The following is a 27,570-nucleotide window of genomic DNA, read 5'->3' as shown; positions in this document are numbered from 1 at the left end:
AGCAGATGTTTTACAGTTAATATTGAGGCAAAGATTGAGGTTTCAAAAGCAGTGAGGAAAACTAAAGCTTTTTTTTCCTGATCGTATTGAGATCTTAAACCAACACAGCATCTTGATAACAAAAGCTACAGTAGTTCTTTCATTGTTGAACGTCAAAAGGAGGTCAGATTTCCAGGTCATATTTCACCCCGATTTCAATTGGACAGAAAAAAAAAAGGAACTATTTTGCATAAAGAAAAAAATAAGCACATTTTAGGCTGATTAAAAATGTGATTTTTCTGGAATAAATTTAATTCAGCACTATTATTGTGAATACGTCACAATTTTAAATAATGTATGAATATTTATTTTACAAATCACAATAATGGGAATTGGGCAGGGGGTGATAAATTATCCTAATATTAATGCAGAAATATTTGTCAATATTACTAATCTGCTTCATTTTCTTAACATTAATTACATTTTATGTTTTTCATTTTGCGGTAAAATATAACCCAGACGTCATATTCTTGATAGGTTTCACGACTTTTGAATATGATTAACTTTCTACAATTGTAAACAAAACGTAGTGGTTGGTCACTATATATCCTAAAATGAGTTCCTAAAAAAAATGTGCAAAGACAAAAGAAAGGCATTTGCATCTGTGTAAGACAGTCATGGTTGACTGATTCGGTAGCGTAGGCATACTGTAACGGGATGGGACCGTGTGAGAGGGGTCAACAGGGATGAGGTAGGGGGTGTAAAGTGTTCTTTTGTACCAGAGGGAAAAGCAGAACGCTCCTAAACTGCTGTAAAAGGCAATAACTTTACAGTTACAGAAAAGAAAAGAACATCCAAATGTTGCACATTCATTTGCATGAGGAATATGAGAGAATCTTCTCTTTTAAGAGATGCATTAAATCCATCTCAAACTTTCAAGCATATATACACGTATCTCTTTTCTTATTTTTTTGGCCATTCAACTAAATCCCCAAATATCACTTCTGTTTTACAGAAAGCAGCATTATTTTCAAAACAAAAAAAAGGGGGGAAAACATCTGTGCTATATTGTTCCACAAAAGGTGTCACTGATGGTGCAGTTGGTGTTAGTATTATTGTCTTCATAAGTCACAGTTTGTTATTCTCATATTTATAATGTGCTCACAGTTTACATTCATTCTAGAAACTGAGCCCATAGAACCTCTGGCGCTAATAAAGCCACAATTACTGCCAGACAAAATCCTTGTGTGTGTGTGTGTTGTTCGGGTGCACTTCTGTTTCACAGAATAGCCTGTTTGTTCCATGCTTGATTAAAGCAAATTTGTAATTAAGCTCATTATTCAAAAGCAAAGCCCTAAATAAATACTTTGGCTCCCATAGCAATGGGGTACTTCCTTTATGTGCTTGAGTCCTTCGCAACCGTCCATTTGAGTCCTTCTCGCTTTGTTCCCTGGTCAAGGCTTTTTCTTTCGCTTTGAAGTGATTGCATTTAGTGTTCATATATTTACAATTTAAATTTTTTTGGGGATGATGATGTGCATGTCTGTTCTTGCTGAAGTGTCAAACCTCAGTAAAACTTCTTGTAGTGTGCTTATGTGTGTGTGTGAGTGTGCGGTGTGGTCAGATACCAGTTCTGTCGCTGTAGAAAGGCGTCACGTGGAACATGTAGCAGTGAGTGCAAACTCTCACTGGCTTCATCTGACCGTATCTAGGCAACGGGGCTGAGTGTGAAGAGCAGCGCGAACAGAAGATCTGCAATAAATATAAATCATCTTATTAGAGTTTGAATCAGGTGAAATTATTGTTACAAACAATGTTCTTTCATCTGAAAAGCTATAGAGAGCAAGAGTGAGTGAGTGTTTAAATTCACAATCTTACATAGATAAACTTGATAGTTATTAAACTGCTCATACAGTTTAAGCAAAGGCTGATCTGCTTATGTTTTTTCCATTATTTCTCTCTGCATGTAAACAAATCTAGTGAGTTGTTCAGTGTGGGCTGAGTAAGTTTTGAGATTAAAACTTTCAGGGATCCTAAACATTTTTATTTCAAAACTCCATAATTTTCCAGACTTCTCTGTAGATTTTTCAGACCATATTTACAGTTCATACAGCATTATACTTGGTATATATTTTCTCAGGGTTTTTTTATCGGTTTTCTCATAGTGATAACATGCGCTTACATGATGAGAAGAAACAAAGCGCTTACATATAATGTATGTATAACCTATGTATAACCAGGGCTTGACATGAACACCCCCCAAATGCAGGCGTTTATTTCAGCAGTGCCGTGTAATGCAGTCACTCCTACTAGCCACCTTTGCGGGTTGATATACACACATTTATTTTTGTCAAAATTGGTCAAAAATATAAATTTTTCAATACAAATTGAATCGATACTGAAATATCTGAAACTCTTCCAATGCTCATTTCCCACAGAATCGATACAGGATATCAGCTGCTCTTTCTCGCTCTCTGATCTCTCTGACAGTGAGTAACACACAAACCTGCCTCCCCTCACGCACTGAATTATTCTTATTCTGAGTAGTATTTTTACATTTATTTTCTACATAGAGAGTAAAAAAAAAAAAAAAAAAAAAAAACGGTAACAAAATTTTAAAACCATAAACCAAATCATCCGGCTCCAAAATGAATCACAACATTACAGACATTCATTTAAAAAACTTTTTTTTTTTTTTTAATTGCTACAGATTTTTAGATTTATTTATGCTTGCTTATTTTGCCAATTTATACATTTTGATTACCTTTGGTAAAATGTTAAGCTCACTTAAAAAATATATTTATATAAAGTAGATTGAGAGTTTAGGGAGACAATTTGTAAGTTTATAAGTTCAAAATTGGTATCTCTATGGAGATTTTTTTAATCATCTGGAGCAGTCTATTGCACTCTATTCTGGCAAGGGTTTGAAGACTGGACTGCTGTACCTTTCCACAGCTCCTGCAGTGATGTTTTCTTCTGATGACTGTAAATGGCGCTTCACAGGCAATGCAGGAATTGCAGGCCTCATCTGGCACCCATTCAGGAGGGTCTGATGTTGAAAGAAGAACAGAGAAAGGGTTGCAAAAACTGATAAAGGTCTGCAGGTGTTGTAATCAGCGGCCGTTTATCTTCATTACATATTATCATAAAATAAAATAAATCTCCTTTTCATTTAGTTTAACTTGATGTACAAAAATAACTTTAAAAAAAATGTACTAATTAAAGGTACTAATTACTATACTCAACCAATTTACTTAAAATGAAAATGATATAAGTATATCAATGATACTACAATAACAGTCTCAACTTCAACATCAGGCCCTGTTCATCTGGTATTAAGATGCGTTTTGGTCGATCGGATCACGAGTGGACGATGCTAAATACAGGTGTAAACGGGGTCTAAGCTAATTTGAGCTTGTCCAATTTCAACCACTTCTTGAGGTAGTCGAAAAACACCTTCAACAAACAACCCTCCCCTTGAAGAAATCAGAACAGAAGTGGTCGAAAGTGAACCAAAAAAAAGACACCAAGTGTAAACGGGTATGTGCCTCCCTCATCTACTTCGATCTAATCGACCAAAACGCATCTTAAAGGGATGGTTCGGAGTAAAATCAACCTAGGGTCCTTTGCACCATGACCTCGAGCCAGACACCCGCCCCCATGAAGACCCCCCCAAAGTTTGTAAGTACATCAGGACCTTTTAGACCTAATCAAACTAATTGAAATCATATGGTGGGTCGGTTGATTGTAAGGCCTATATATATATCCCTTCATCAAATGTGTCCACCATTTGCCTGAAGAAGACCCAGTAGGGTCGAAACATTGCCTTTTTATTAAATATGGGAGTTTAAAGCAGTGTTGCGGACATTAAATGTTCTTCACTTTAGTAAGTTCCTTTTGTCCTGCACCTGCCAGAAGGTGGGATGTGCACACAATTACTTTTTTTTTTTTAAATCTAGTTTAAAATCCCACAATAACCTGAAGTCCACATACTTTGGCCAAATCTTAAAACCTTCTGATAAAAATCTTTGTATATGGAGCAAGCCTATGATGGTTTAAAATGTTGTCTTGATGGCAGCTCAATGGGGCTGAATCACAAATATGCCAACTTCCCTACAAAATCAAGTAGGCCAAAAAAGTATGTGAAAAGAGTAGTATGTCCAAATTCACAGCTTCATAAAACAGTAGGCAGAAAGCAGATGACCTACTATTTCCGGCGAGAATCTGAAATGTGCATACAAAAGATTCTTTACCATCCCATAAAGGACACGGGAGAGGATTTGTAAATGGTGGGTGAGTAACGCAACTCTCGTATTAGGTCACATGACAGTGCCGACATGGTGGATGTAGTACGTCCACATTGCATTGAAACTTCACATATTCATATTAACAGAACATACTTTTTTAACAGTCACAAAGTAAGTACTTCAGTAGTTCAAAAGAAGTACCTACCATACCTGTCAACACTCCCGTTTTCCCCGGGAGTCTCCCGTATTTCACACCCATCTCCCGCCCCCCTCCCGTTTTGTTATTTCTCCCGTGAAACTCCCGTTATTTATATGGCCCAAACGTCGTTATATGAATAATCACATCAATATATTGTTCCAAGGTTGTCCAGTTGCCAGATCTTGTATGAAACCCATCCTACTCGTGCAATCATACAAATTTCAACCCATTTGTGAGCTCAACCTGGCAACCTACAACCCAGTTGTGCCGTCGATATCTGCGCAGGTAGTAGACGCGGGAAGTTGAATAAGCGTTACTGGTAGAAATGGGAAAAGACTCAGTGGTAAGTAAATATTTAACGCAATTAACGCAACATCCGTTGTTTCTGTCATCCTTTGGCTGCATGGCGTTACATTATATGCAGAGGCGGACAGAGTACACAGCTTCATTACTTGAGTAAAAGTACAGATACCCCTTGCTAAATTTTACTCAAGTACAAGTAAAAGTACTACAGTCGATGTCTACTTAAGTAAAAGTACTGAAGTACTTGTTTTTAAAAGTACTTGAGTATCAAGAGTACATTTTCTAAATATTGCATTACTACTGCCACAGTGCTTACATTGGTAAACACAGCAAACACTTGAAGCGAAAACTATTATTAACTTGTTCATAGAATTAAAATAGTCTGGCGAGGTGGGGCCACGGCTTGGCACATTCCCAGGATGGACCTGCTGCGTCTTCATCCATTGTTTCGTCTCTTATCTAAATCTGACCATGGAGTTGACTTTGGCGGAAAGCTGAAGGTGATTGCTGATAGGCTGTCCCAATCAGTGGCGCCTGCACAATCCAATCACGTTTGAGAGGGAACCAACAAATTGAGGGTTTCCGAGATTTTTCTTTTTTCCTTTTTTTTTTTTAGAAGTAGTAACGGGTACTCACGGTTATGGATAGAAATGTAGCGGAGTAAAGAGTACAATATTTGCCTCTCAAATGTACTTGAGTAAAGTCATGAGTACTCCCCAAAAATGATACTCGAGTAAAGTACAGATCCCTCAAAATTGTACTTAAGTACTGTACTCAAATAAATGTACTCCGTTACTGTCTGGCTCTGATTATATGATGCGCTTTTATTCTTGCTAATGCTTTAAAACCATTCAAGCCATATCTTAGGCTACTTATTTTATAAAACTTTAAAAGCGGAAAGCGCATCACTCATTCCTGGGAATACATTTGACATCGCAGCCTGACTTTGACGAAAATAAATATCCTACGCCAAAAGTAGGCTACCAGAGAAAAAGTCTCAGCTGTGCTCAGATTTGTAAACCGTACAGTTGCTTTGGTTTTTCAATCCATACCCGTTTCGCCCCGTGGCTCAAAAGGGACACAACAAAAATAGGGACACATGAGAAAGCCAAAATAGAATGCAAAATTTATTAACAAAATAGAACTATACAGAAAAAAAAAAGAAAGAAAAACTACGTACAACGGTAACGGTGAAGAAATTCATAATCCGTGCACTCTTTCGCAATCGTTATTTTGTAAATCGTTCTTTTGCAATAATTGTTTGTAATATTCAGTTCCTGTGAAAAATTGTGAAATACTGTTCCAATAGGTGAAGTTACACAACAATATGCTGACTGATTACATAATATTTGGATGTAATACTAATATTCAGTTCCAGTGAAAATCTGTTCCAGTTAATGGAGTATACACAGGTTATGTGTAATATTCAGTACCAGTAAACTCCACCCGCTGGAACAGTTTCTTACAGTTACTGAATATTACACATCACCTGTTCAGTTTTGAAAACTGTACTTGCAGATTTGTGGCTTATACCTTATTTTAGAAATCTGTTTTTCTATATATTGATAATGATTTGTTGTGTATTGTTAAGATGAATGCAAAAGTCTTAACTGAATTTTTCTATGATTTGGCGATGGGGTGTGTAATGTATAGATGACATGAAGCCGCATGTGGTTGAACTGAAATTTTGGTTCCCGTATTTTGGTACCCAAATGTTGACAGGTATGGTACCTACTCAAAGTATGCAATTTCAGATACGTCCTAGGTTTTGAATCGTGAACATCAAAATAAAATTCTCTTCATATTGTGAGCATATAGGTGTTGTACTGAACTAACCTTCAAACTGTCCCTCTCGGGCTTTGGCAGCGAGCTCTGATGAAGAGATCGTTTCTTGACAGAGAGCACAATCTTCCAGAACTGCACTGCCCAGACACGGACCTGAGGTGCATATCAAACAGCACATTAAACTAATGATGTCGGGCATCCAATGACGAAAACATGCTGTTATAGTTTCCAATATCTTTCAGAAGCGTGCCTCACTCACCTTTCTTGGGATTCTCATTGTCCCCTTGGTCAGCTTTTGTAGCCATGACCTCAAACAGAGTCTTTAAGATGCTTCGCAGGTCACTTGCATAATTTGTTTGCAACTGATCGGCCACACCTTCAGATATTTGAAAACAAGACATCGAATATTCTTTACCATTCAAACATGACTTTACCAGTTCACGTCACAGGCTTCAAATCCATGTTAATTCAATGTTATTAGGTAACCCACCTGATATGCAAACAAAAAGACGATGGATGAGGTCACTACTGCTATGGAAACGTGAGCGAATTTTGTTGTGAGCAGCAAGTTTGGCAGCTTGCAAAGCCACTTGAATCTCCTGGTGATCCAGATCCTCAGACATGTCCGAGCTGGTTGTCAGGCTAGTGACAGGGCTGAAAGAGAAGAATATTAGATTTAAAATGAATAATCATCATCATAATAAAACTCTTCTAAAATATAATTTATAACAGTGATTTAAAATAAAAAGTGTCAATGAAGTATGACTAATGGGTCGAGATTGCTGGCCTTCCTCAAGGGTGAAATTCACATAATCAAGTTAATCCAGAAAGTGTGACCCTATGGCTGAGGGAACACTGTGGGTTTTGTGTAATACCTTGCTGGAATCACAGTGCAAGTTTTAGGACTTAATTTTCACATAGGCATTCAAATAAATAAAAAATTAAACATTTTCCACTGCAAAAGTGGTGCTTGTCAAGGTGTTATGTGATTGCTAGGGTGGTAGCCAGGGCATTGCTATATGCAACAACATATTCTGAGAGGTTGTTCAAAGCATTGTCACGTCATTACAAAGGGTGACAAAAAGTCACAAGAACACACTGCTTGATTCCCCAATGTCTCCAAAGCAACTTACACTGCATTTATTACATTTAATCAGCTCTAGCATTTCCTGAGAAATGAACCCAGCACCTTGGCATTGCTAACATCATACTCTATGCCTAGGGTAAATGGCAGTGATGTGAGCTATTAAAACTTTACTGTGTTTGTTTGAACATCTCAGCCAGCACCATTGACTTAACCATTGGCTTTTGGGAGGGCGAACCAATGACGAAAGTGGTGAGTGTTTAAAAACCTGTTTGACAAAACCAAAATTACACACTTATTTTCCTTAGCTAGTACCACTACAAAAACTAAAACTACAGAGTGCTTCAGGAATGAGTCCTAAAACCCAGAATTAAGTTGGCATTTTAGCACTTCCGCTCCATCGTCCCAAGTCAACTGCTTTTTTTAAAATGGGTTTTTGGTTAAATGCCACTGTTGAAACAAGCCTCCTTACCTACAAAACACAAGCTCAAGATAGTTTATACATATAATTTTTATACATTTAAAAATTACGTCTTGATAGGTAGTTGCTCACAAGTGGCTAGAGAGATTGTCTTGGACATTAAACGTCATCACACCAAACAGGAAAATGAATCTACTAACTAGTCTGCTTTTATAGCCTTGTGCTCTTTGAACATGAACTTCAATGAACTTCCCAACTTGTTGATTTTTTGTTTTTGTTTGAGTTGTTAGAAGCTTAGTGGTGGTGAAGTTGAAGTCTTGCAACCTAACTTTCGCTTTTTACTTCTACTGATTGTATTTAAGCTTCAGAGCTTAAGATTCACGAACCCTGTGTTCAGATGTGAAGATTATTGCTAACTTCCGGGTCGGCCTATGAAAATTCATCACCCCTGCAGCACTCTATAGCAACAGTGCTGACATATTCCACCATTGCCCATCAGATAAAAGTTTACCTGGGTGTGTATGAACTTGACAAACTGCATGTAGTGACAGAAACACCGTCAATGTCACTGCTGGGGACAGAACTGAGGGGGGACTCCAGAGAACTGCTGCGGACCATTTTGAAAAACATGTGGGGAAGGGGGGGCAACAGATGAAAATGAAATATGAGAACTGAAAAGAATGGCAACCTTCATAATGAAATCAACTCATATAACAAAACAAGGTAACAAACAAAACATTTTCAAAATAGGCAAATCAAGAAAACTTTAATGCATGCTCGACACGAATAAACAAACCTAGACATCTTTCTGTTATCTTCTTTGGACTGTTTTCCAAAACCTTCCAATTTCCCTTTTACTGTAGTGTTAGTCTGAGTCCGGCATCCTGTGTCCTGATGGGTGCAACTAGGTCCTCCCTCCCCTTGTCCCGAGCCTCTATCCTGAGCAAGAAGAACCCCTGAGGTGCATTTCTCACAGCAGGAATAGTGGGTACAGTCCTGACTGCCCTCCTCATCTCTCGCTTGGTTCTGCAAGGAACAGTGCGGTACAGAAGGGGTGAGGTGGCCCTGTGAAGGGGGCAGGGTGAGCGGTAAATGTCCATTTCCCTTCCCTGGGCTGGCAGCAGCTACTGCCGATTTGATGACAGAGCTTGTGATGGTGAGCTTGTGCTTATCAAATCCCAGCGCCATGCCCCGGCCAGCAGGATCCATGGCATCCTCGTGGTTGTCGACGCATCCGCCAGCACAGCACACACAGGAATTAAGCAGGCACTGAGTGGCAACTAAAGCCCCACCCTCACCGGGTTCAGAAGCATCGGCTGAATGTGGCAAGACAACGGCCAAGTCGGTCAAGCTTGGGGAATGAGGGTTAAAAATAACAGTGGCGGAAAGCTTCATTCCACCAGTACGATTGGCGATTTCCTCCGCAGTCTGTACACTATCTTCCTCCTGTAACCCTTCCCAGCCATTCACCATGGGCGACCTGTCGGAGTTCCCCAAGGACTCATCCGATTGGCTCAGTTTGCGCTGACATTCCAGATTGGTGGAGTTGCTTGATTGGCAGATTGTCAACCAACCATTACATGATGAGTCGGTCAACGGGGTGGGTCTACTGTGGTCAGGGGATCTGAGGCATATGGTAGGAAGGGGAAGTTGTCCGGGACACAGTTCGCTACTTATACCAGACTCGAGGTCGTCCATAAAGAAAACTCTATCGTCATCATGGTAGGACCCCGGGACTCTCCGCGGAGATGCCTGCTGGCTGGAGGTGGCACTGGAACCATCGAGGCTACTTCCTCTGTAGGGTCGAGGCTGGCGGGCTGGGGACTGACTCTGACTTGGAGGGGAAAGAAGCGTAGACATTTCGTCCCCCACTTGATGCACCATCATATTAAGTTGCTCTATCTCTTCTTCATCATACTGCATGGAGCAAGCCAAGTCTACATCTGTGGCCTCCTCTTCCTCACTCTCGCTGGAGGTCTCGGGCTGCCCCATCTTCTCCTCAACCTCCTTCCATACAGAATCTTCTTCCTGGGCTACACAAAGTGTGAGATCCACCACCTCCTCAATTCTGTCGTCCTTTTCCAGTGTCTCTAGATGGCTCTCAGGACCGGTGGAAGCGGCTGGGTCATTGGTCGATGGCATGCTGGAACCTACAGGGAAATCTCCATCCTGGGAGATGCAGAGGCTACGCTCCAGCGTCATGAGCTCTTCTTCTGTTAGAGTCTGCAGCAGATCCCTGATGTGAAGAACAATTATATGATTCAGAAACCAGCCATGTTCTTCAGTTGCTACATAAAAAGTTAATATGGTTTAAATTTTAAAATCTCATTGCTGCAATTAAAAAGTTATGAATGCCAGTTCTACTCAACTACCATAAAGACTGTAGGCAAGGCAATTCGTTTTTTTCTGTGAGATTCAATCGTTTTCCACATGAGTAAGCATATTCAAAGCTATTCCAGGGCATGACCGTGTGAGTGTTTCACTCGCTTTTGCGACCAAAAATAGATGTGGATGTGTGCGAATTGTAAAATGCATTTAGATGTGTGCAAATAAAAAAGCCCCCCTGAAAAAAATCAGTTTCATGAAATGTAAAAAGCCTTAAATATCTTAAATTGTATAATAAAACATCTTAATAATCACCTTAAGAAGTCTTAAATTTAGGAAAGAAAAAAATCATTACATTAGATTGTTAGATACGTCCTGTGGTGCGATTAAACTTCAAAAAGATGTGATTTCATTATACAAATGTAAGCGCTGCATGTTCAAAGTCAAAACGTGGCACTTCTTTCTTGCTCGTTCAACAGGTTTGTGGTTTCAGACATTTATTCCAAACAATTGCTTATGATCTACTGCTGATGAATTATGACAGTGTTTACTTTATGAGGCTTATAATGTAATATGCGCTGTAGATTGTTGTAAGAGTGCAAATTTTATCTCCATCATCTTTTTGAATAAGCAGGCAGCAATAGTAAAGCACCTCAATTTCATTATAGTTATAAGGACACATTTAATTCTCACAGAAATAAATTCAATTGTATTCATGTTATGGCTGACAACCAATACAAAGGCAGATTTTGTAAACCTATAGTAGACTCTTGCATGTTTGAATTGGAAAAAAAAAAAAATCTACATCATACGTGAGTGGTGCAACAAAATAAAAGGCGACCTATTATAAGCAGTGATACTGTCTAGACTGGATGTGGCATGGCTTGACAATGAGACACCCTGACTGTTAATTAATGCATTTCGATTTCTGACATACTCCACGCACTTACGCAACTTCAGACAACAACAGTACAAATAGAGCGTTTGGTGTTAACAGCCTCAAGATGTTGCGGTGTGGTGTAGACATCGAGTACAAATATCAACTAATCAAATAAAAAACTAACAAAAATAAAACAAATAAAAAAACTGAAGAAAAATGTCAAACAAAAAAGTAATCCAGCAAAATCAATGCAGGCACTGTTGAATGCAAATTTATAAAGCCTTACCATAAAAGCATTGAAAAAACTGAAAAACAAGCTATATCTGCATCAGATGACCCAATCAGAGGAGTCCATGACTAACTATTGTGAACACAAACTGTACCTTATTTTTCTCAGCAAAGTACGGAAAGGCCGGAAGAGTTCAGACATGTCCTCTGGTTTGCGGTCGAGGTTAAGAGGCCCTTCAGAGTAGATAACAAGGCCACTAATAAGAGATAACATGACACATGATACCATTACCAGGTGAGTAAACGTATATATGAAAGAAAAGAGGATGACCCATACAGTGCGAGGAAAAATTAATACTTAAAGAGGGATTTGGAGGTGGTTGACATGAAGAAAACAGATAATTACAATGACATATCACTTACCAGACAATGGCAAGTCTAGGAATTGTAAACATAAGAGCTGGTTCGTAGTCGTCAATCATGTCTTGTGTAAGATAATCAAGCTTCAGGGCCCTTGAGATTGGAAAACATTAATACTGTATATATGAATAGAATTACTATTAATAATAACATATATAATATACACATTTAATTAATGTGTCACTTTAAAATGATATCGATCACGTTCTTCTCCTTTCTTTTAAACTGATAATGCAATGCATCATGAGGAGTATATTGCGAGGTAGATCCAAGACCTGAATATTCACCTCTCAACGGTCTCACAGAAGAGCACAATCACCTCCTGCTGGATGTAATACTCTTTAGGGGACTTCACAGGCACCATGGCTGACACGTAGCTACAACAGGAAACAGACAGATCCTAGATAAGATTACATTACTTTCACCTTTTGTAATAATTCTTTTAATTGGCTGCTGAAGTGACATGTTTGCAAAGCTAACCTGCTTGTGTATGATAACATTAGTACCAATAAAGATACCTTATAATGATTTCAAATCAAAAATCAAAACAGCTGTGCATATTTTAAGGTACCTGAGCTCAAACTCAGCGAAGAGGCCGTCAAACTGACGTAACGCTTCCTTCATGCGGTCAGTGTAGTTGTTGAGATCTCGCAGCGCTTGGTCTCGGGTGATGTTGCGTACTTCCTCTAGGCTACGGGTGAGGTCTTTAGCCAGAGGTCTCATGGCCATGCTCTCGATTTCACGATTCATGATGATCGATCCTGCTGCCAGGCACTGGAGAGAGGAGTGATAATAAACTCTCTGCTTCTAATGGGTTACGCCGCCCTGATTCATGACCACAAGTGACATCTATGATACACTGATGTTCTGAAGTTCTTTATATTCATGTTCTTTTGAAAGTTAATAAGAAAGATCTCTAGGGAAGATCTCGTTCTGAAGGAAAGCAGTTAGTGTGCACTACCTCTGCCCCAAACCACAGCTGCCCGGCAAGGTTGTCATGGCGGATCTCTTCTGGGAACTTCACACAGAAGTCTCTGTTGGCTCGGTCTTCAGGTATGCATTCATCCATAATTTGATTTATGATGTTTAACACATTGTCCTACACATGTATTGACAAGATACACAACATGCAGGGTTAGAACATTCACTTAAAGGGTTTAAGGGAGATTATAATTTCAATGTTTCCACTTTTCCAAGACGATTTCACTCATGGGATTACTGGATAAGGATTTTTAAGAAAATCATTAGAGGCTGCACTCACAAACTGAGAATAACTAAAAAAATTTTTTTTATATAGATTCACTATAAAAATTCCCATGATTTGTTTTCAATTTTCATACTTTACCAAGAAATAATGATTTTAACATTCCCTGACAATCCTGGGTTTTCTATGACTGTGGAAATCCTGCAAACTTTTTCAAGGTATTTTGTGTATTTATTGGAAAATTAATTCCACTATCCACCACAATTCAAAAGTTTGGGGTCAGTAAGATTTTATTAAAACTATAAATAATAAAAAACTAAAGGAATGAATAATTTTCTTCAGCAAGGATGCATTAAATTGATTAAAAGTGACAGTGAATACTTCCATTTCCTATTCATCAAAGAATCCTGAAATAAATGTCACAGTTTCCACAAATATATTAAGCAACACAACCGTTTTTAATATTGATAAGAAATGTTCAAATCAGCATATTATAATGATTTCTGAAGGATCATGTGACACTGAAGACTGGAGTAAATTCAGCTTTTCAACATTTTAAAATATAATAAAATAGAACATTTGTAATTGTAATAATTTTTCATAATATTACTGTTTTTTTACTGTATTTTTTTATCAAATAAATGCAGCCTTGGTGAGCATAAGAGACTTCTTAGCTTCCTTGCAACTTGTCATTGCAAGAAAAGTGAGGAAAAAGACTGGATGGACTGGAAAACAAACACTTGATAAAACTGTCCAAACAAGACTACGCTCTGTACTGTGAGTGATTAACCTGGCAGGAGCGGAACTGGTTGACCAGCAGGGTACACCTCTGAGGGTCCTTTCTGCCGTCCAGACTGTCCAGCTCAGTGGCCACCTGGTTCAGCTCTTCATCTGCATAGTAGAACTGGGCCAGCAGCTGCGGATCTGACCTCTGTATGAAGAAAGAAAGCAAATGTAAACAGATGGTCTGAATGATCTAATCAAGTACCAGATGATCAAACAAACTGGTGCTAAAGTAAGCAAGTATCAGAGTCCAGCAGTATGGTGTGTTTCTGGCACTGTGTGTAAAAACATTTTTTAAAGACGCATATCTTGCAACAACAGCCATTCCCACACACACCAGAAGAGCATGTAATGTAATGATAGATGTCAGCACTGGATTAAAGAGCACTGTTGAGGATTTAGACCTTTGGACCTCTTCTGCTCCATTGGGGCACTCAACAGAAAACATTCTCTTGCATCATAGACTGGATATATATATAAACCAATTTTTGATGGAATATTTTATATATATATATAATATTGTTTTAATATATGTATATATATTTATTTTATATATATAAAATATATAATATTCCATCAAAAATTGTTATATATATATATAATATATATATTAAAACAATAATATATATATATATATATATATATATATATATATATATATTCCATCAAAAATTGTTGATGGAATATTATATATTTTATTATATATATATATATATATATATATATATATATATATATTTTCGTATTATATATATATATATATATATATATATATATATATAAAATAAATAAATATATATATATAAAAAATTTTTTTTTATATATATATATATATATATATATATATATATATATATATATATATATATATATATATATATATATATATATATATAGTTCTGTCAAATTGATTAAACACATTTATACATATATTAATTAAACACATTTATACATATATTAATTAATATTTAGCATTAACCATAAAATAAAACGCTTGAGATTTAAAATCTCTTTTACAAGTGGGTCCTGGCCAAGACAGGCAGCACACTTAATAAAATAATAAAAAAACATTTAAAAATAAAACGCATATAAGTAATTTAGTGTTGCTAGTCAAGAGTTGATAATGTTCTGGTCTTTAAATATAGCTCGTTCTCTACTTCAATGCTGCTAGTCTTTGCTTTTTTTTCGTATTACAGTATTTTGCATTGTAAAAGCCCACAATTCTCCAAGCTGCTAACTTTATCATTCATAACCATATCGCAAGCTATGCGGGATGATTTATACACCCAAGTTTTGTTCAATCCCTTAACCTTAAACAGAAAGATTAATAAAAGCAAAATTTGCCTTAGCAAGCATAACTAACATGTAAATTGTAGCCTACGTAAAGCTGAGTGTTATCTGCACGTTGTGATTTGGAGTGTTTCCCAATTGGGACATCTATGTTTCCTGGACTGTGGCTGCTTGTAATCTGCACATGAATTTGCCTGGGATGTGGCACGTGGCTGGAACATGAACCAGAGCTGAGGATAAGCTGATTTGAACCGGTCAGCCGCCCTATGATGCCCACGCAGGTGCAATCAAACCACTAGAGAGAGACTCCCAAATCACCATAGATTAACTAAGCGCTGCATAGGGAACTAAAAGATGAGGAAGGCCTATACAAATATATAAGGAATCAATATTGTTTAACATTGTGTGACAATTTTGGTTGTGCATTTCAATAGACTTCAAAGTGATGAAAATGTCTGTACAGTGCAGTTATAAAATTACAACAACACTAAAGAAATAAAATAAGGAACTGCATCATGTATTGCACTAACAGAAACACACTTTTCTAAGCATCATCCAAACATCTAGAATATCTGAAGAACAATCTTTTCTATTTTACTGATTCTGTACACGTACAATCCATTAATTTCAGAGCGTCTGATACCTTAGTTCACTCCCAATGACAACAACAGGCATGTTTGCGAAGAATTTCTCCAAGTGAGTCACAGTCAGAGGCAGAACTGCACCCATGGGCCAATGCTTCTTCGACAATGAGTGTTTGTACATCTCGAGGGGTAGCCCAGGATTAATTCCAACAAAACACTTTACTGCTCTAACATCCTGTTGTAAGATTAATACGATAATTAAGACACACGTTCCCAAAAATGTATTAGACTAAAAAGTGACCCTAATCTCTCATAGAAACTGGTTAAAAACCGGTTGACAACAAACCTGTAGCAAACCACAATTGCACGTGGATTGCACGAGTATTTCATAGCTAAAGCCATTGTGAGCTGTGGTGAAATGTGTTTTTTGATGTGTAAAATACAAATTGGTGACAGCAACAAAGTTTGGGGCCATTAAACCTCAGCAAAGGCAATGACCTATAGACTTATAGACCTTATGCTCCAGAGAAACAAGCGTGCAGCAATCTTTCGAATTTTGACTTTGAACTTTTGTTTTTGTGGTAGCTCTGTATAATTCTATAGCATCTCTGTCGAAGAGTTATTAATTGGTAAAGTGGATTTACTTACTGTAGAGTTAATGAAAGTAGGCATGAGCATTGAAATGTTTGAAGTGGATGTCAGTAGACTAGGAAGATTTTAAGATGAGCCGTTCATTCGTAAATCCGTACGATCTTACCTTCATGTTGTGGAAATACAAATCGAAAGACCAAAATGTACAGAAATATCTCTCATCCAATCTAATCGGATTGATATGTTTTCAGGGTTATTGCTGTCAGCTAAAAAACATTTACATGAATTGAAAAAGTTTAAACAAAATAAAAATATGAGATGAAATGCAAACTAAAATGAGAAATGTTGCTTTGTCAATGTACAGAAATATACCTCATCCAATCTAATCGTATTAATATATGTTTTCCGGGTTATTTCTCGCTGTCAACTACAAAACATTTACATTAATTGAAATAAAGTTTGAATAAAATAAAAATATTAGATGAAAAACAAACTAAAATGAGAAATGTTGCTTTGTCAACCAACTGAAATAAGTTGAAGTAGAAGCACTAAAATTACTAACGGAAAATTAATAAAAAATAAATTTAAAAAACTGAATATAAATATTATATTTTAAAGCAAATGCTAATAAAACAGCTGAGAACATGATGACTTTGTCCCTTCATTATGAATGGACAAAGTCATCTGAATGAATAATAAAGGGTTGTGATTCAAAACGACCAGAAAATCATACCTAGAAATATTGGCATATGATACCCCAAAAAGCTGTCTAGGTAGGCAGATCACATCATGTGATGCTAACAAGATATTTATGTAGACAGCTTGCATTATACGACGCCCCAAAATGCTGTCTAGGTAGGCTGCCCACATCATATGATGCCCCAAATACTGCCTAAGTAGACTCGCTAGGTTTAAAAACACATTCACTTAATAATAAAGCTATTTGATGAGTATTTATTAACTGAACTGATGGCAAGCTTACCTTTGGCTTATAAAGCCACTTTCGGAACCGATTCATCATTGGTCACCTCGCCAGTTTAGCGACAGCTCCGTACCAAACCCGAACCGGACCTTTAAACCCGAACACAAACACACAGCTAGCGAGCTAAGCTAGCGCCTGCTCTTCAACAATGCCGTGCTGACAGTGTTAAGTAGAAGCCAAAAAACAGACACGGACAGTGTACATCCACTATTAATTAATCGCGGGCACGGACTCTGCCCTTATTTCCAGCAGTCGAGCGGTTGTCTTTGTCCCCAAACACACAGGCTGCTCATGACTAAGCTTTTGAGCTCGAGCTCAATCTGACTACGGAAGTTGCGCTCGCGCTGCTTGACTGATTACACTCGGGTTGCCAAACAATCAGCTTTTTTATTCCTAAATGATTTACAGTTGTTTTTATCGCTCTTCCGTTCAGTTTACATAAATAAGCAAATAAAGGGAAAATATTATTGTCAACATTCTTTTTATTTTGCACACATTTTGTTTAACTTTTTATTTATTTTTGTAAATCACTTTAAGGTACCAAAATGCTATTATTTTGATCAATATTATATTTTTCACTAAATGTTAATTTTTTGGGGACAAAAGAGAACAAAGGGAATAGCGCTGGAGAATGACGTCCTCTCAGGAAAAGTCGGACCGCCTCGCTGTTTCCAGGCAACAACAAAACACTGTCGTTGCCAGGTAGATGTTTTTCATAGGATATTATCATACACACATGTAAACCTATTCATATGGTTCAATATAGAATTGTTGTTCTATACTTATTTTTTTTTTTTAAGATGCTCCAATAATCTGAATCAGATAAGTGAATAATTATATTTAGTTTGGCTGAGAAATCCAGCGAGGATGAAGAACTACAGGGAACTTGTCAACGAAGTAACAAGGCTCCTGGACGAGTTTCAAGAAGACAAACAATGCATTGACAATTTTACACAGGATGCTGCCAAGGATCTTAAGGTACACAAAATATGTCTATTTTCCTCCATACATACCTCCATGTGCATTTACATTACAGACAAACCATCATATTTTCATGTCTTATGTTTTTTAGAATCATTCCTCTGCTGACCAAAAGTTTATTATTGATACTTTGTATGGATGTATCATGCGTAAAAAGCTTTTGGATGCTGTGGTCAACATCTTTTACATTCACCATGGACAAATTCTATTCAGAGTGGACCGAAACCTGTTCATTGGTGCGTGTATTTTGAGTACGTTACAAATATACTGTAATTTCCAAGCTCAAACTACTGTTAATCTTGCTATATTACAGTTAATATTACTTGCTATTTCTTTTTGCTAAATGTATACTGTATCAACAGAGTTACTTAATGTCAGACATTCAAAAAGGTAACATATCTTCTTTGGTCTTGTTTGGTTTTATCAGTTGTCTGTTATCTTGCCATGTTCCATCTCGATGATCTTGGCCTGGAGCATTTCAGTAGAATTATCAAGTCTCTAGACATCTCAAAAATGCACAAAGTAAGCAAAGCACATACATAATGAGATTTAAGAATAAGATTTTGAGTTATTAAACATTTGCATTACAGTGGAATTGAATCATAACTAAAGTATTTCAACATTGTATTATATATTTCCTCATCAATTTGCTTTCCGTCTCTGTTATGGTGCAAATGCCCTGTCCGGTCCCTCAGTTCCTGAGTTTTTTCTTTAACGTCAGCAACCTCACAACACATATCCAGAGGGAATGGAGTCACATCTATGATGCTGCCGTTGTAGATAATAACTGGATCACCCCACTGCTGAGGTAAAATGATAATAATAATAATAATAACAGGAAAAGAGCTATACATCACATTATTTTACATTATGATACATATGCACACTTGATACTGTTAGCCGATGGTGTTGCATTTAGGAATCTAAATGCTTTGAAAATTAAATCACAAAAGAAATATGTATCCCATTACTGAATTGTGAAAAGTGTTTGTAAGTCATTAGGTGGATGTTTTTAGGAATCATTAAATTTTTAATGAGATTCTGTCCACCATCGCTGGAGGGTTGAAGAGGTGTGGCACAGTGATGCCAGAACATGTAACTAATATATCCTGCTCTAAACCAGACAGCGTTTGCACGTTTAGTTATGTTATTTATTGATGGTTAATTCTTTAGATGGTGCAGTGAGATAGAGGTGCTGCTGGATCAGCTTGCCAGAAAAATGAGCAGAGGAAATCTGCCGAAAAAGACTCCCAGGAAAAACACAGAACCCAGGGAATTTGATCTGACCCAGCCCAAAGCTCGACCGCTCCCTGCTCCTGAAGTCATTCCACAGCAGGACAAGTCCAAGCCGGCAAGTATCAAAATAAATGCTTGAAATAATGGAGTATGTGTTTTATGAATCAGTCATTTTTAACATATATTATAAAAATATATCAACTCCTTTCATTCAATCATCATTTTATTATTGCATTGGTTGTTTGATCAAATTTCCAAGGGGGTCGCAGGATGACTTTGAGTATTTAAATTAAAAAGATTATTATTAATATATTAAAATAACCTGTAAATAATCTAACTCTAATCTAAATTAAAATGCTAAAAAAACACAAACTATCAGTAACTATTAAATCAATAACTAATATCAAAAACAAAAATGTTTTTATCGAAAAACATACAGTTTCTGAAACTTTCTGATTTGCAACTTTGTCATAATTACAGCAGAAATACCAGAAATATTTGAGCCTAAATAGGGGGAGGGGTGGCCTTTGAGTCAAAAAGTCTGAGAACTACTGCGTTATGACATACAGACATTGTTCACTTTAGATTGTAAAATAATGCTGATTGTGGCACTTCCTCCTCCAGGTACCAGTCACAACTCACAGATCTCCAAAGGAACCAGAGATTCTGGATGAGATGAGGCAGAGGAACCGACAAAAAGCTTTAGTAAGCCCAAACAGAAACATACTGGGAAACTGCTTTTAATTTTGTTTATCATTATTTACTTTGTGTTCTGACATTACCTCATGGTGTACCTCATTTACTCCATTAGAAAGTCCTGAATGAAGCAAACTCTCAGCAATTCAGCTGTGCAAACCCACAGAAGTCTGAGAAAACTCAAGTTAGTGTCTTACAGCACAACTGAATTCATCAACTATGTTTTTTCTTTAACATCATCACAGAATTCGAAAGCTAATACATTTTTAAAAACATTTTCTGATGAATAGAACGTAATATCCAAGATTCTTCAAAGCAATGATGCAGAACTCAAATTTGACCAGCTTTATACTTCTGGCAGCCCTGCCACCCAAAAGGTAATAAAAAAGTTTATTGACACAACAACTTATTTTCTACTACTGAGTATCTTTGTGCAGTTAAATAGTGAATGTATATTTATTTACAATGGCACAGACAAACAGCTTACCTGTCAGACTCAACACAACAGCCATACTGCGAGAGGGAGCTTTATATAATCGTCAACTGGAAGAAGAGTTACAAAGGTAAAGTCACATAACTTCTCAATGGTAATCAGATTTAGTTATTTTTACACAAATTAATTCTACATTTATTTGGACTAATTATTAACCATTATTCCAAAGCATTGAAAAGCAACTAATAGCATATTAAAGGAATAATTCTCCAAAAAACAGTTCTGTCATCATTTACTGTTTACTCACATATTTCCAAAACTTGTAACACAGGAGATGTTCATGCTGCTCTTTTCCATATAATGACAGTGAATGTCAATGGATGTTGTTTAATTTCAAAAATGACAAAAAGCACCATAAACTGTCTATTTAACATACAATTTATGAGAAATATTTAAAATGTTGCACTATTTCTATGTCAATTATCAAATAGGTAGATTTGTGGCATTGACTCATTTGTACAAAACAGCTTCTTTGCTGGTTCAAATCACCACTTCCCTTGGTTAAGGGAACAATGGTGTGCTGCAAGGCTCTGTATTAGGTCCTTTGACCTTTTAAAATGATTTTGCACAAACTTATATTTCATGCTAGCTTCAGTGCTGCTGTAATTAAAACAAATTACCTGTTATTTTTTCAATTTACATTTTCACCTATTGTTATGGTGCTCATATAACTTTTAATGAAAATATTTGTAATGTCTGATCTCAAATATTTGGACCAAATTTTATGTATATATGAATGGGAGATAAATGTTGTGGTTGACGGGATAATAAACATAAATATAGTTTGACCCATGCCAAGTCTTCTGAGATTATCAACAGTTTTGAGCAAGGAACAAAGTGAAATTCGAAAATCTATCAAATCTCTTTGGCATATATTTAAATATGGTGCATGAAAACACAATGCACTAAGTCTAACATCAATAGGTGCAAACAGCATTGGTTCTTGAGTCATGTGGACTGCATTTTTGGCTCTTTTAGGGTGACTTCAATGAGAATCATGAGATAGATGTGAGATTTTTGGGTAAACTAACACTTCAAGTTCAATCATTAGAGTCATTGAGATGTTTTCCACTCTGGTCTAAGAAAAGTCCTTGTATGTTGTATTTGGGTGTTCAGATTCGAGCGATTGTCACAGGGTGCAAGCGTGCCATCTGCGTACCTGCAGTGGCAGAAGGAGATGAAGGAGAAGGATCTACAGGAGGAACTTGCTGAACTGGAGCGCCGAAGACTGGAGGGACGGATCAGCCATGAAGAGGCCGTTCTTGCACGAGAACGCGTCTTGGAGCGTAACCACCATAAAGCTCAGCAGACTAAAGAGGAGGTGATCTCATAACAAACATCAGTGTTTCCTGCAATACATGACTCAGTCTGAATTATGTTTATGATGATGTAATGTGTGATTGGTTCAGACTCAACACCTCATGCGCAAGTATGCAGAGAAACGTCTGAAGGACGAAAAGGAAATGAGAGAGCTGGTGCAACAAGTGGCTGACGGTCACAAGAACTCCAAAGCCGCCAAAGCTAAGCTACAAGAAATCAAACAACGGATAGGTACAAAGATTGTGGATGATACGTATGGCATAATGTTTTCACAAGGCATGAAATGACGATAAAACACTGTTTTTCTCCGGAGCAGTTAAGGAAGTGTCGGTGCAGAGCCGGGAACTCCTCAGCCAGGCTCTGGAAGAAGCTCAGGCCGAGCTAAGCAGGAAGATGGAGCTCATCCGTCAGATCCGTGCTTTTGAGACAGTCTCTCTGGTTAGACAAAACTTTGTGGATAACACTGAGGTTAGTGTACTGTCTTGTTACATTTAAAGGGGTCATATAATGGTACATGCACTTTTACAAGTTGATTGTACTGAAATGTATGTTGGCAGTGCCTGTACACAACCATCATAAAATGATAAAAATCCATCCAGTGTTTTTTTTTAAATCTTCTTATATGTTTTCCCCTGTCTCAAATCAAGCCGTTCAACCGTGTGACGTCACACGGTCGGACGCCCCTCCCACGATTGTTGATTGACAGCAGCGTTTCAACACAGACCCGCCCTCGCTCGTGAGCGAGCTGTCAATCATAGTCCGTGCGTCATTGTTGATACGCTGGAGCACTGTCTATGAGCAGAATGGCGTCTAAGCGATTGTGGTGTTCTGTTCTTGGGTGTAATAAGGAACACAGCATCATTTTGATGTTCCTAAATCCGAACCGCTGAAGACGCAGTGGCTGAGTTTTGTTTTCGAAGGGAATATTCCCCACGATCAACGTCAATGCTTTCATGTTTGCGTGAATCATTTCACACACCAGACTGCTTTACAAACGAGGGTCAGTATAAAGCTGGTTTTGCTAAGAAGCTGCTCCTGAAAAAAGGATCGGTACCAACTATTCGTGTTCCTGCTGAACCTCCAGAAGAAGTGAGTGTAATGTTTTATTAACCTTTATATTAATCTTTATATTAATCTTTGCAAATCGCTTGCTGCACGCTTCATGATGAATGCGGCTGTTTACACTCACGGTACATTACGGCATGTTTTCTATGTACGACGTTCTCAATATAATTCATAATCCCACGTTTATAATGAACAACGCGTTATGGTTATTGTGTTACAAACGGTGTACGCACAGAACAGAGGGGCGGGATGAGCAAAGCTCATTATCATTTAAAGACATGCACTTAAACGGCGCGCTGAAAACAGAGCTGTTTTTGACCAGGTAAAATTAGTGTTTTCTTACAATACTAATGAGAATTTTTAATTAAAGTATATTACAAACTTTTAATTTAGACCCTAAAGAATCATATTAGCTTGTACAAAAATGGCATTATATGACCCTTTTAATCAAAAATATAATTAAATGATATACACTACCAGTCAGAAGTTTTATATAGCTGCCTATGGGGTTGAAAAAGAATATATGCATCATTATGATCTAACCATTGTTTTGCTATGTTACTCAGACCGCAGGTCATGATTTGCTGTGTGAGATGTCTCTGGCGGAGCTGCGGGAGCGTTTGGCACTCCTGAGAGAGTCAGAACAGTGTGAGCTGGAGGACAGAAGACAGCGGATCTTTCAGGAGAAACAACTCAAAGAGCAGCTACTACTAGAACAGCTGGACAATATCGCTCTACGCAGAAGTCTGGCAGAACAGGCTGTTTCTCGCAGGTAACACACCTGTCCCTGCATTAACCTACAGTCGGGTCTAAAAGAACATTTCAGACATTAAAAATGTTTGTTTTTTCTATTTAAACCTGTAAAAAAAATTAAAAGAAGACAGATGAGAATGATAATAAACATTGAAGATTTTGCACTTTTTCTAGGTCACTAATTAAATCAGTAAATTTATGACATTAGTGAACTCGTTTGTACAAAAGGTCAGACTGCTTTCATTGAAATTCATGAAGACTTATCATAGTACTTGTCAGATTTACAAATTACCTACTTATGTTATCTGACTGTGGTTGTATTTCTCCACTAAAACGGCTTGACTAGAAGTGCTGCCATTAACACTCATATTCCTCTAGACAGGCTTAAAAATCGGGTTTGCATTTGTGGACAGGCACTAGCCTAGTTCAAATCCTCCCTCTTAGATCACTATGACTTTGTCTGGGTAGTGGAACAGAAACCAGGGCAAGTTGCATAAACATAGCCATTATGTTAAGACATCATGTCTTAAGTACTAGTATGACCATCTAGTGGTTAGTCAAGGGGCAATCAGTCTTACTCTTCAAGTAAGCCCGATGAAATTGAAATTGATGAAATTAGCCCGATCTACCTTTTTATGTAATTGACTTGAAACAGTTAAGAACAATCTTAAGGAAAAAAGTGTGATGACTAAGACTAGTCTTAGAAGTTTATGCAATCAGTCTTACAATGGTAAACTATGGTGTGCCACAAGGCTCTGTATTAGGTCCTTTGCCTTTTCAGGGTTTGCACAAGCATACAGAGTTCATGCCAGCATGAGTGTTGCTGTCATTAAAGCTTTTTGCTTTAATGACAGCAACACTAAAAACTAAATACAAAGAATTTTCCAAATTCATGTTAATTTTTCAATCTAACTTTTGTTACGCTGCTAATATAACTTATAATGAAAAAAAATCATTCAATTAGAAAAATGCAAATGTATTTTCCCTAGTGGTCTCAGACATTTGGACCCCACAGTAATTATACAAATGGATATATTATGTTGAGTTAAATATGTGGAAAAGAGGGGCTGAAGGATTTCTGTTTTCAGTCAAGAAGAGAAAAGGATGAGAAATGAACTGCGGGAGGCTGTCAGTAGAGATGAGAGAGTGCTGGCCCTACAGAAGACTCTGGAGCAAAAACAACAGGAAAGACAGAAGAAGAAGACTGAAAAAAACAGTATGAAGAAAAATGAACAGGTGCTTCCACTCACAGTGAAGACCTCCCTCAAAAAGGTGAGAAGAGACTAGAATACAATCCAGATGCCACAAATTTTGCCACAATAACAGAACATTTTTCTCCATTTAATGATACAAGCAGCAGGTTCTTGAGGAACAGCACTGGCAGGAGTTGGAACGCAATTTGGAACAACACATTCATGGGGCCTTGGAGCAATCATCTAAAAAAAATGTTGCTGGTCAGAACCACAGGCGAGTTTTCTGATGCCTCATGACTTTTACAATATAAAATAAGTATAAGGCATAGTATAAAAATTACATAGTAATACTTGGCATAAAGCACACTATCTGTATTTTAAATAGCTTCTTTTTTTTTAGCTTTGGCTGGAGTTACTAAAGAATTCGGGATGATGTTATGAAAAGCATTTTTATGGTTAAGTGAACAATGTTTTGAGAGTGGAAATTTATCAGAATGATTGCATGATTTATTTCCATACTGAAATATTTGTAATCAAAACACTACACAGTAACCAAGTGTCTTCTCTGTATTGCACAGGCACACATACTAAGTAAGGACAACAGAATAAATCAGTTTAGTACAACTTTTTAATGTTGTTCTATTTCATTTGAGCAGAATTACCGCAAATATCTTTTCCATTTACATTGATGCCCAGAAAAAGAAAAGAAAGTAATGCCTGATGAAGAGTGAATTACTCTAAAACAACTGAAAAAGATCAGTTTCATTCAAAAGAAACAATATATTGCACAAAAATATGAACATGAATCATCTTGAACAATCTACAACATTATTTAGTGGAATGCATTGTGAGCTACTTAAACATTCAGATGTGTACATAAATTGAACAAAGATATTAAACAAAATCACAAATTTACCTCAAGATATTTTCATACACACTATAACCTACATAGTGTTCCATAGTGCTCAGACCTTATAAAACACATTTTAAACTACTTGATTCAACACAACAGTATAAAGATTAAACCCTTAGTGTCTAACATGAAAAATGTAAAATGTTAATTATTCAAAAGTATAAAATCATTAAGTACAAAAAATATATCCAGTTCCTGCTGCATCTTAAAGGAACACGCCGACTTTTTGGGACTTTAGCTTATTCACCGTATCCCCCAGAGTTAGATAAGTCCATACATAGCCTTTTCATCTCAGTGCGTGCCGTCACTCTGTCTGACGCACCCACCGCTAGCATAGCTTAGCACAAAGACTGGAGGTAAATGGCTCCAGCTAGCATACTGCTCCCAATAAGTGACAAAATAACGCCAACATTTTCCTATTTACATGTTGTGATTTGTATAGTCACAGCGTGTACAAATAACAAGGTCACATGAGACACAGCCATCTTCTAACCGTATACATACTGGGAACTATATTCTCGGAGTGATTTGCTCGCAGCACCTGAGAAGCCCCGTGGTGAGGAGCAGAGAGTTCGCTCAGAGTTGGAGTAATAGTCAACAATTACTAGATAGTAAATGCATAGTTTACAATCATGTGTGTTTGCTGTATTGTAAAGAGCTGCAACAATAAACGGGGGAGACCAGGTAATACTATGATGTTTCATAGAATTCCAACCAAAAACGCTGACCTGATGAATCTATGGCAACTTGCTCTGGATATAGATCCAAACACACCTGTAGCCATCATCAAGTTACATCACGTTTGCTCAGAACATTTCACTGAGGACGACTATTTTGAACAAATGGAATTTGCCACACGGACCATGAAACGTGTGCTGAAGGATACGGCCATCCCATCAATAGTACAGACAGGACAAAGTGGATTGGCTGCGGTAAGTGTTCCGTTATGTTTTTAGATGACTAAATGATATATGATTAGAAGATGGCTTTGTCTCATGTGACCTAGTTATTTGTACACGCTGTGACTATACAAATCACAACATGTAAAATAGGAAAATGTTGGCGTTATTTTGTCACTTATTGGGAGCAGTATGCTAGCTGGAGCCATTTACCTCCAGTATTTGTGCTAAGCTAAGCTAGCGGTGGGTGCGTCAGACAGAGTTACGGCACGCACGGAAATGAAAAGGGTATGTATGGACTTCTCTAACTCTGGAGGATACGGTGAATAAGCTAAAGTCCCAAAAAGTTGGCGTATTCCTTTAACCTACTGATACTTAAAAAAAAGTTTAAAAAAGCAGCAGAAAACATGCACCCGTTTTTATACCACAAACAAAATTTCCTATCGTACCATGACATTATTCTGTGATATGAAAGAAGAAAACTGTTAAACTGCCAGAATCTTAAAGTGCTTAGTTGTAGTGGTTACATCATGAGTGGTTATTACAGACTAGTATTAAACAGGTTAGTATTAAAAAAACATGATACACAACCTACTTTTAACAGTAAATCAAGATTTGATTTGAAATGAATTGGGCCATCATTTAGTCTTGAAAGGGAAAGTTTCAACTACAGGATCGTTATTTAAAATGCGATTAAAATGGTTTACGAAAAGTTA

General features: G+C 37.2%; 2 protein-coding genes across 4 annotated transcripts; one reads left to right on the top strand and one right to left on the bottom strand.

Moving 5' to 3' along the window:
* Positions 1-952: 952 nt before the first annotated feature.
* zfyve28 (zinc finger, FYVE domain containing 28) lies at positions 953-17,655 on the bottom strand. Of its 2 annotated transcripts, none has more exons than XM_084097440.1 (14): positions 17,306-17,655; positions 13,866-14,006; positions 12,833-12,970; positions 12,443-12,645; positions 12,159-12,248; positions 11,875-11,964; positions 11,607-11,708; positions 8,815-10,254; positions 8,530-8,625; positions 7,004-7,167; positions 6,773-6,889; positions 6,565-6,666; positions 2,925-3,028; positions 953-1,731 (listed from the first exon to the last, which is right to left on the bottom strand). In XM_084097440.1, exons 1-14 carry the CDS (start codon positions 17,342-17,344, stop codon positions 1,600-1,602), a joined length of 2,958 nt encoding a protein of 985 aa, XP_083953566.1. In that variant the 5' UTR covers positions 17,345-17,655; the 3' UTR covers positions 953-1,599. The 2 variants fall into 2 exon arrangements, with proteins under 2 accessions (XP_083953566.1, XP_083953567.1); XM_084097441.1 differs by having other exon boundaries at positions 8,530-8,622.
* A 408-nt stretch (positions 17,656-18,063) lies between these two features.
* cfap99 (cilia and flagella associated protein 99) lies at positions 18,064-25,671 on the top strand. Of its 2 annotated transcripts, none has more exons than XM_084097444.1 (15): positions 18,064-18,283; positions 18,378-18,522; positions 18,714-18,808; positions 18,982-19,094; positions 19,460-19,637; positions 20,147-20,227; positions 20,334-20,402; positions 20,509-20,595; positions 20,693-20,781; positions 21,828-22,032; positions 22,121-22,262; positions 22,348-22,499; positions 23,663-23,868; positions 24,938-25,121; positions 25,204-25,671. In XM_084097444.1, exons 1-15 carry the CDS (start codon positions 18,173-18,175, stop codon positions 25,327-25,329), a joined length of 1,983 nt encoding a protein of 660 aa, XP_083953570.1. In that variant the 5' UTR covers positions 18,064-18,172; the 3' UTR covers positions 25,330-25,671. The 2 variants fall into 2 exon arrangements, with proteins under 2 accessions (XP_083953570.1, XP_083953571.1); XM_084097445.1 differs by having other exon boundaries at positions 25,207-25,670.
* The last annotated feature ends 1,899 nt before the right edge of the window (positions 25,672-27,570 follow it).

Source organism: Abramis brama, assembly GCF_963993115.1.
Source record: "Abramis brama genome assembly, chromosome: 21".
NCBI classification, from domain to species: Eukaryota; Metazoa; Chordata; class Actinopteri; order Cypriniformes; family Leuciscidae; genus Abramis; species Abramis brama.
Note: the sequence above shows the minus strand (reverse complement) of the source record. Positions and strands in the feature narration are given on the sequence as shown.

What these genes read in the sequence shown, in the direction of transcription:
- cfap99 (XM_084097444.1), top strand. Translation starts at nt 18,173, where the DNA reads ATGAAGAACTACAGGGAACTTGTCAACGAAGTAACAAGGCTCCTGGAC. An exon ending in AGCAGGACAAGTCCAAGCCG is followed by an intron (nt 19,638 to 20,146) that starts GCAAGTATCAAA and finishes TTCCTCCTCCAG; the next exon opens with GTACCAGTCACAACTCACAG. An exon ending in CTCAGCAGACTAAAGAGGAG is followed by an intron (nt 22,033 to 22,120) that starts GTGATCTCATAA and finishes TGATTGGTTCAG; the next exon opens with ACTCAACACCTCATGCGCAA.
- zfyve28 (XM_084097440.1), bottom strand. Translation starts at nt 17,344, where the DNA reads ATGATGAATCGGTTCCGAAAGTGGCTTTATAAGCCAAAG. An exon ending in AGTGGCTTTATAAGCCAAAG is followed by an intron (nt 14,007 to 17,305) that starts GTAAGCTTGCCA and finishes TTCTTCATACAG; the next exon opens with AGGTCAGATCCGCAGCTGCT. An exon ending in ACTTTGCTGAGAAAAATAAG is followed by an intron (nt 10,255 to 11,606) that starts GTACAGTTTGTG and finishes TCTTCACATCAG; the next exon opens with GGATCTGCTGCAGACTCTAA.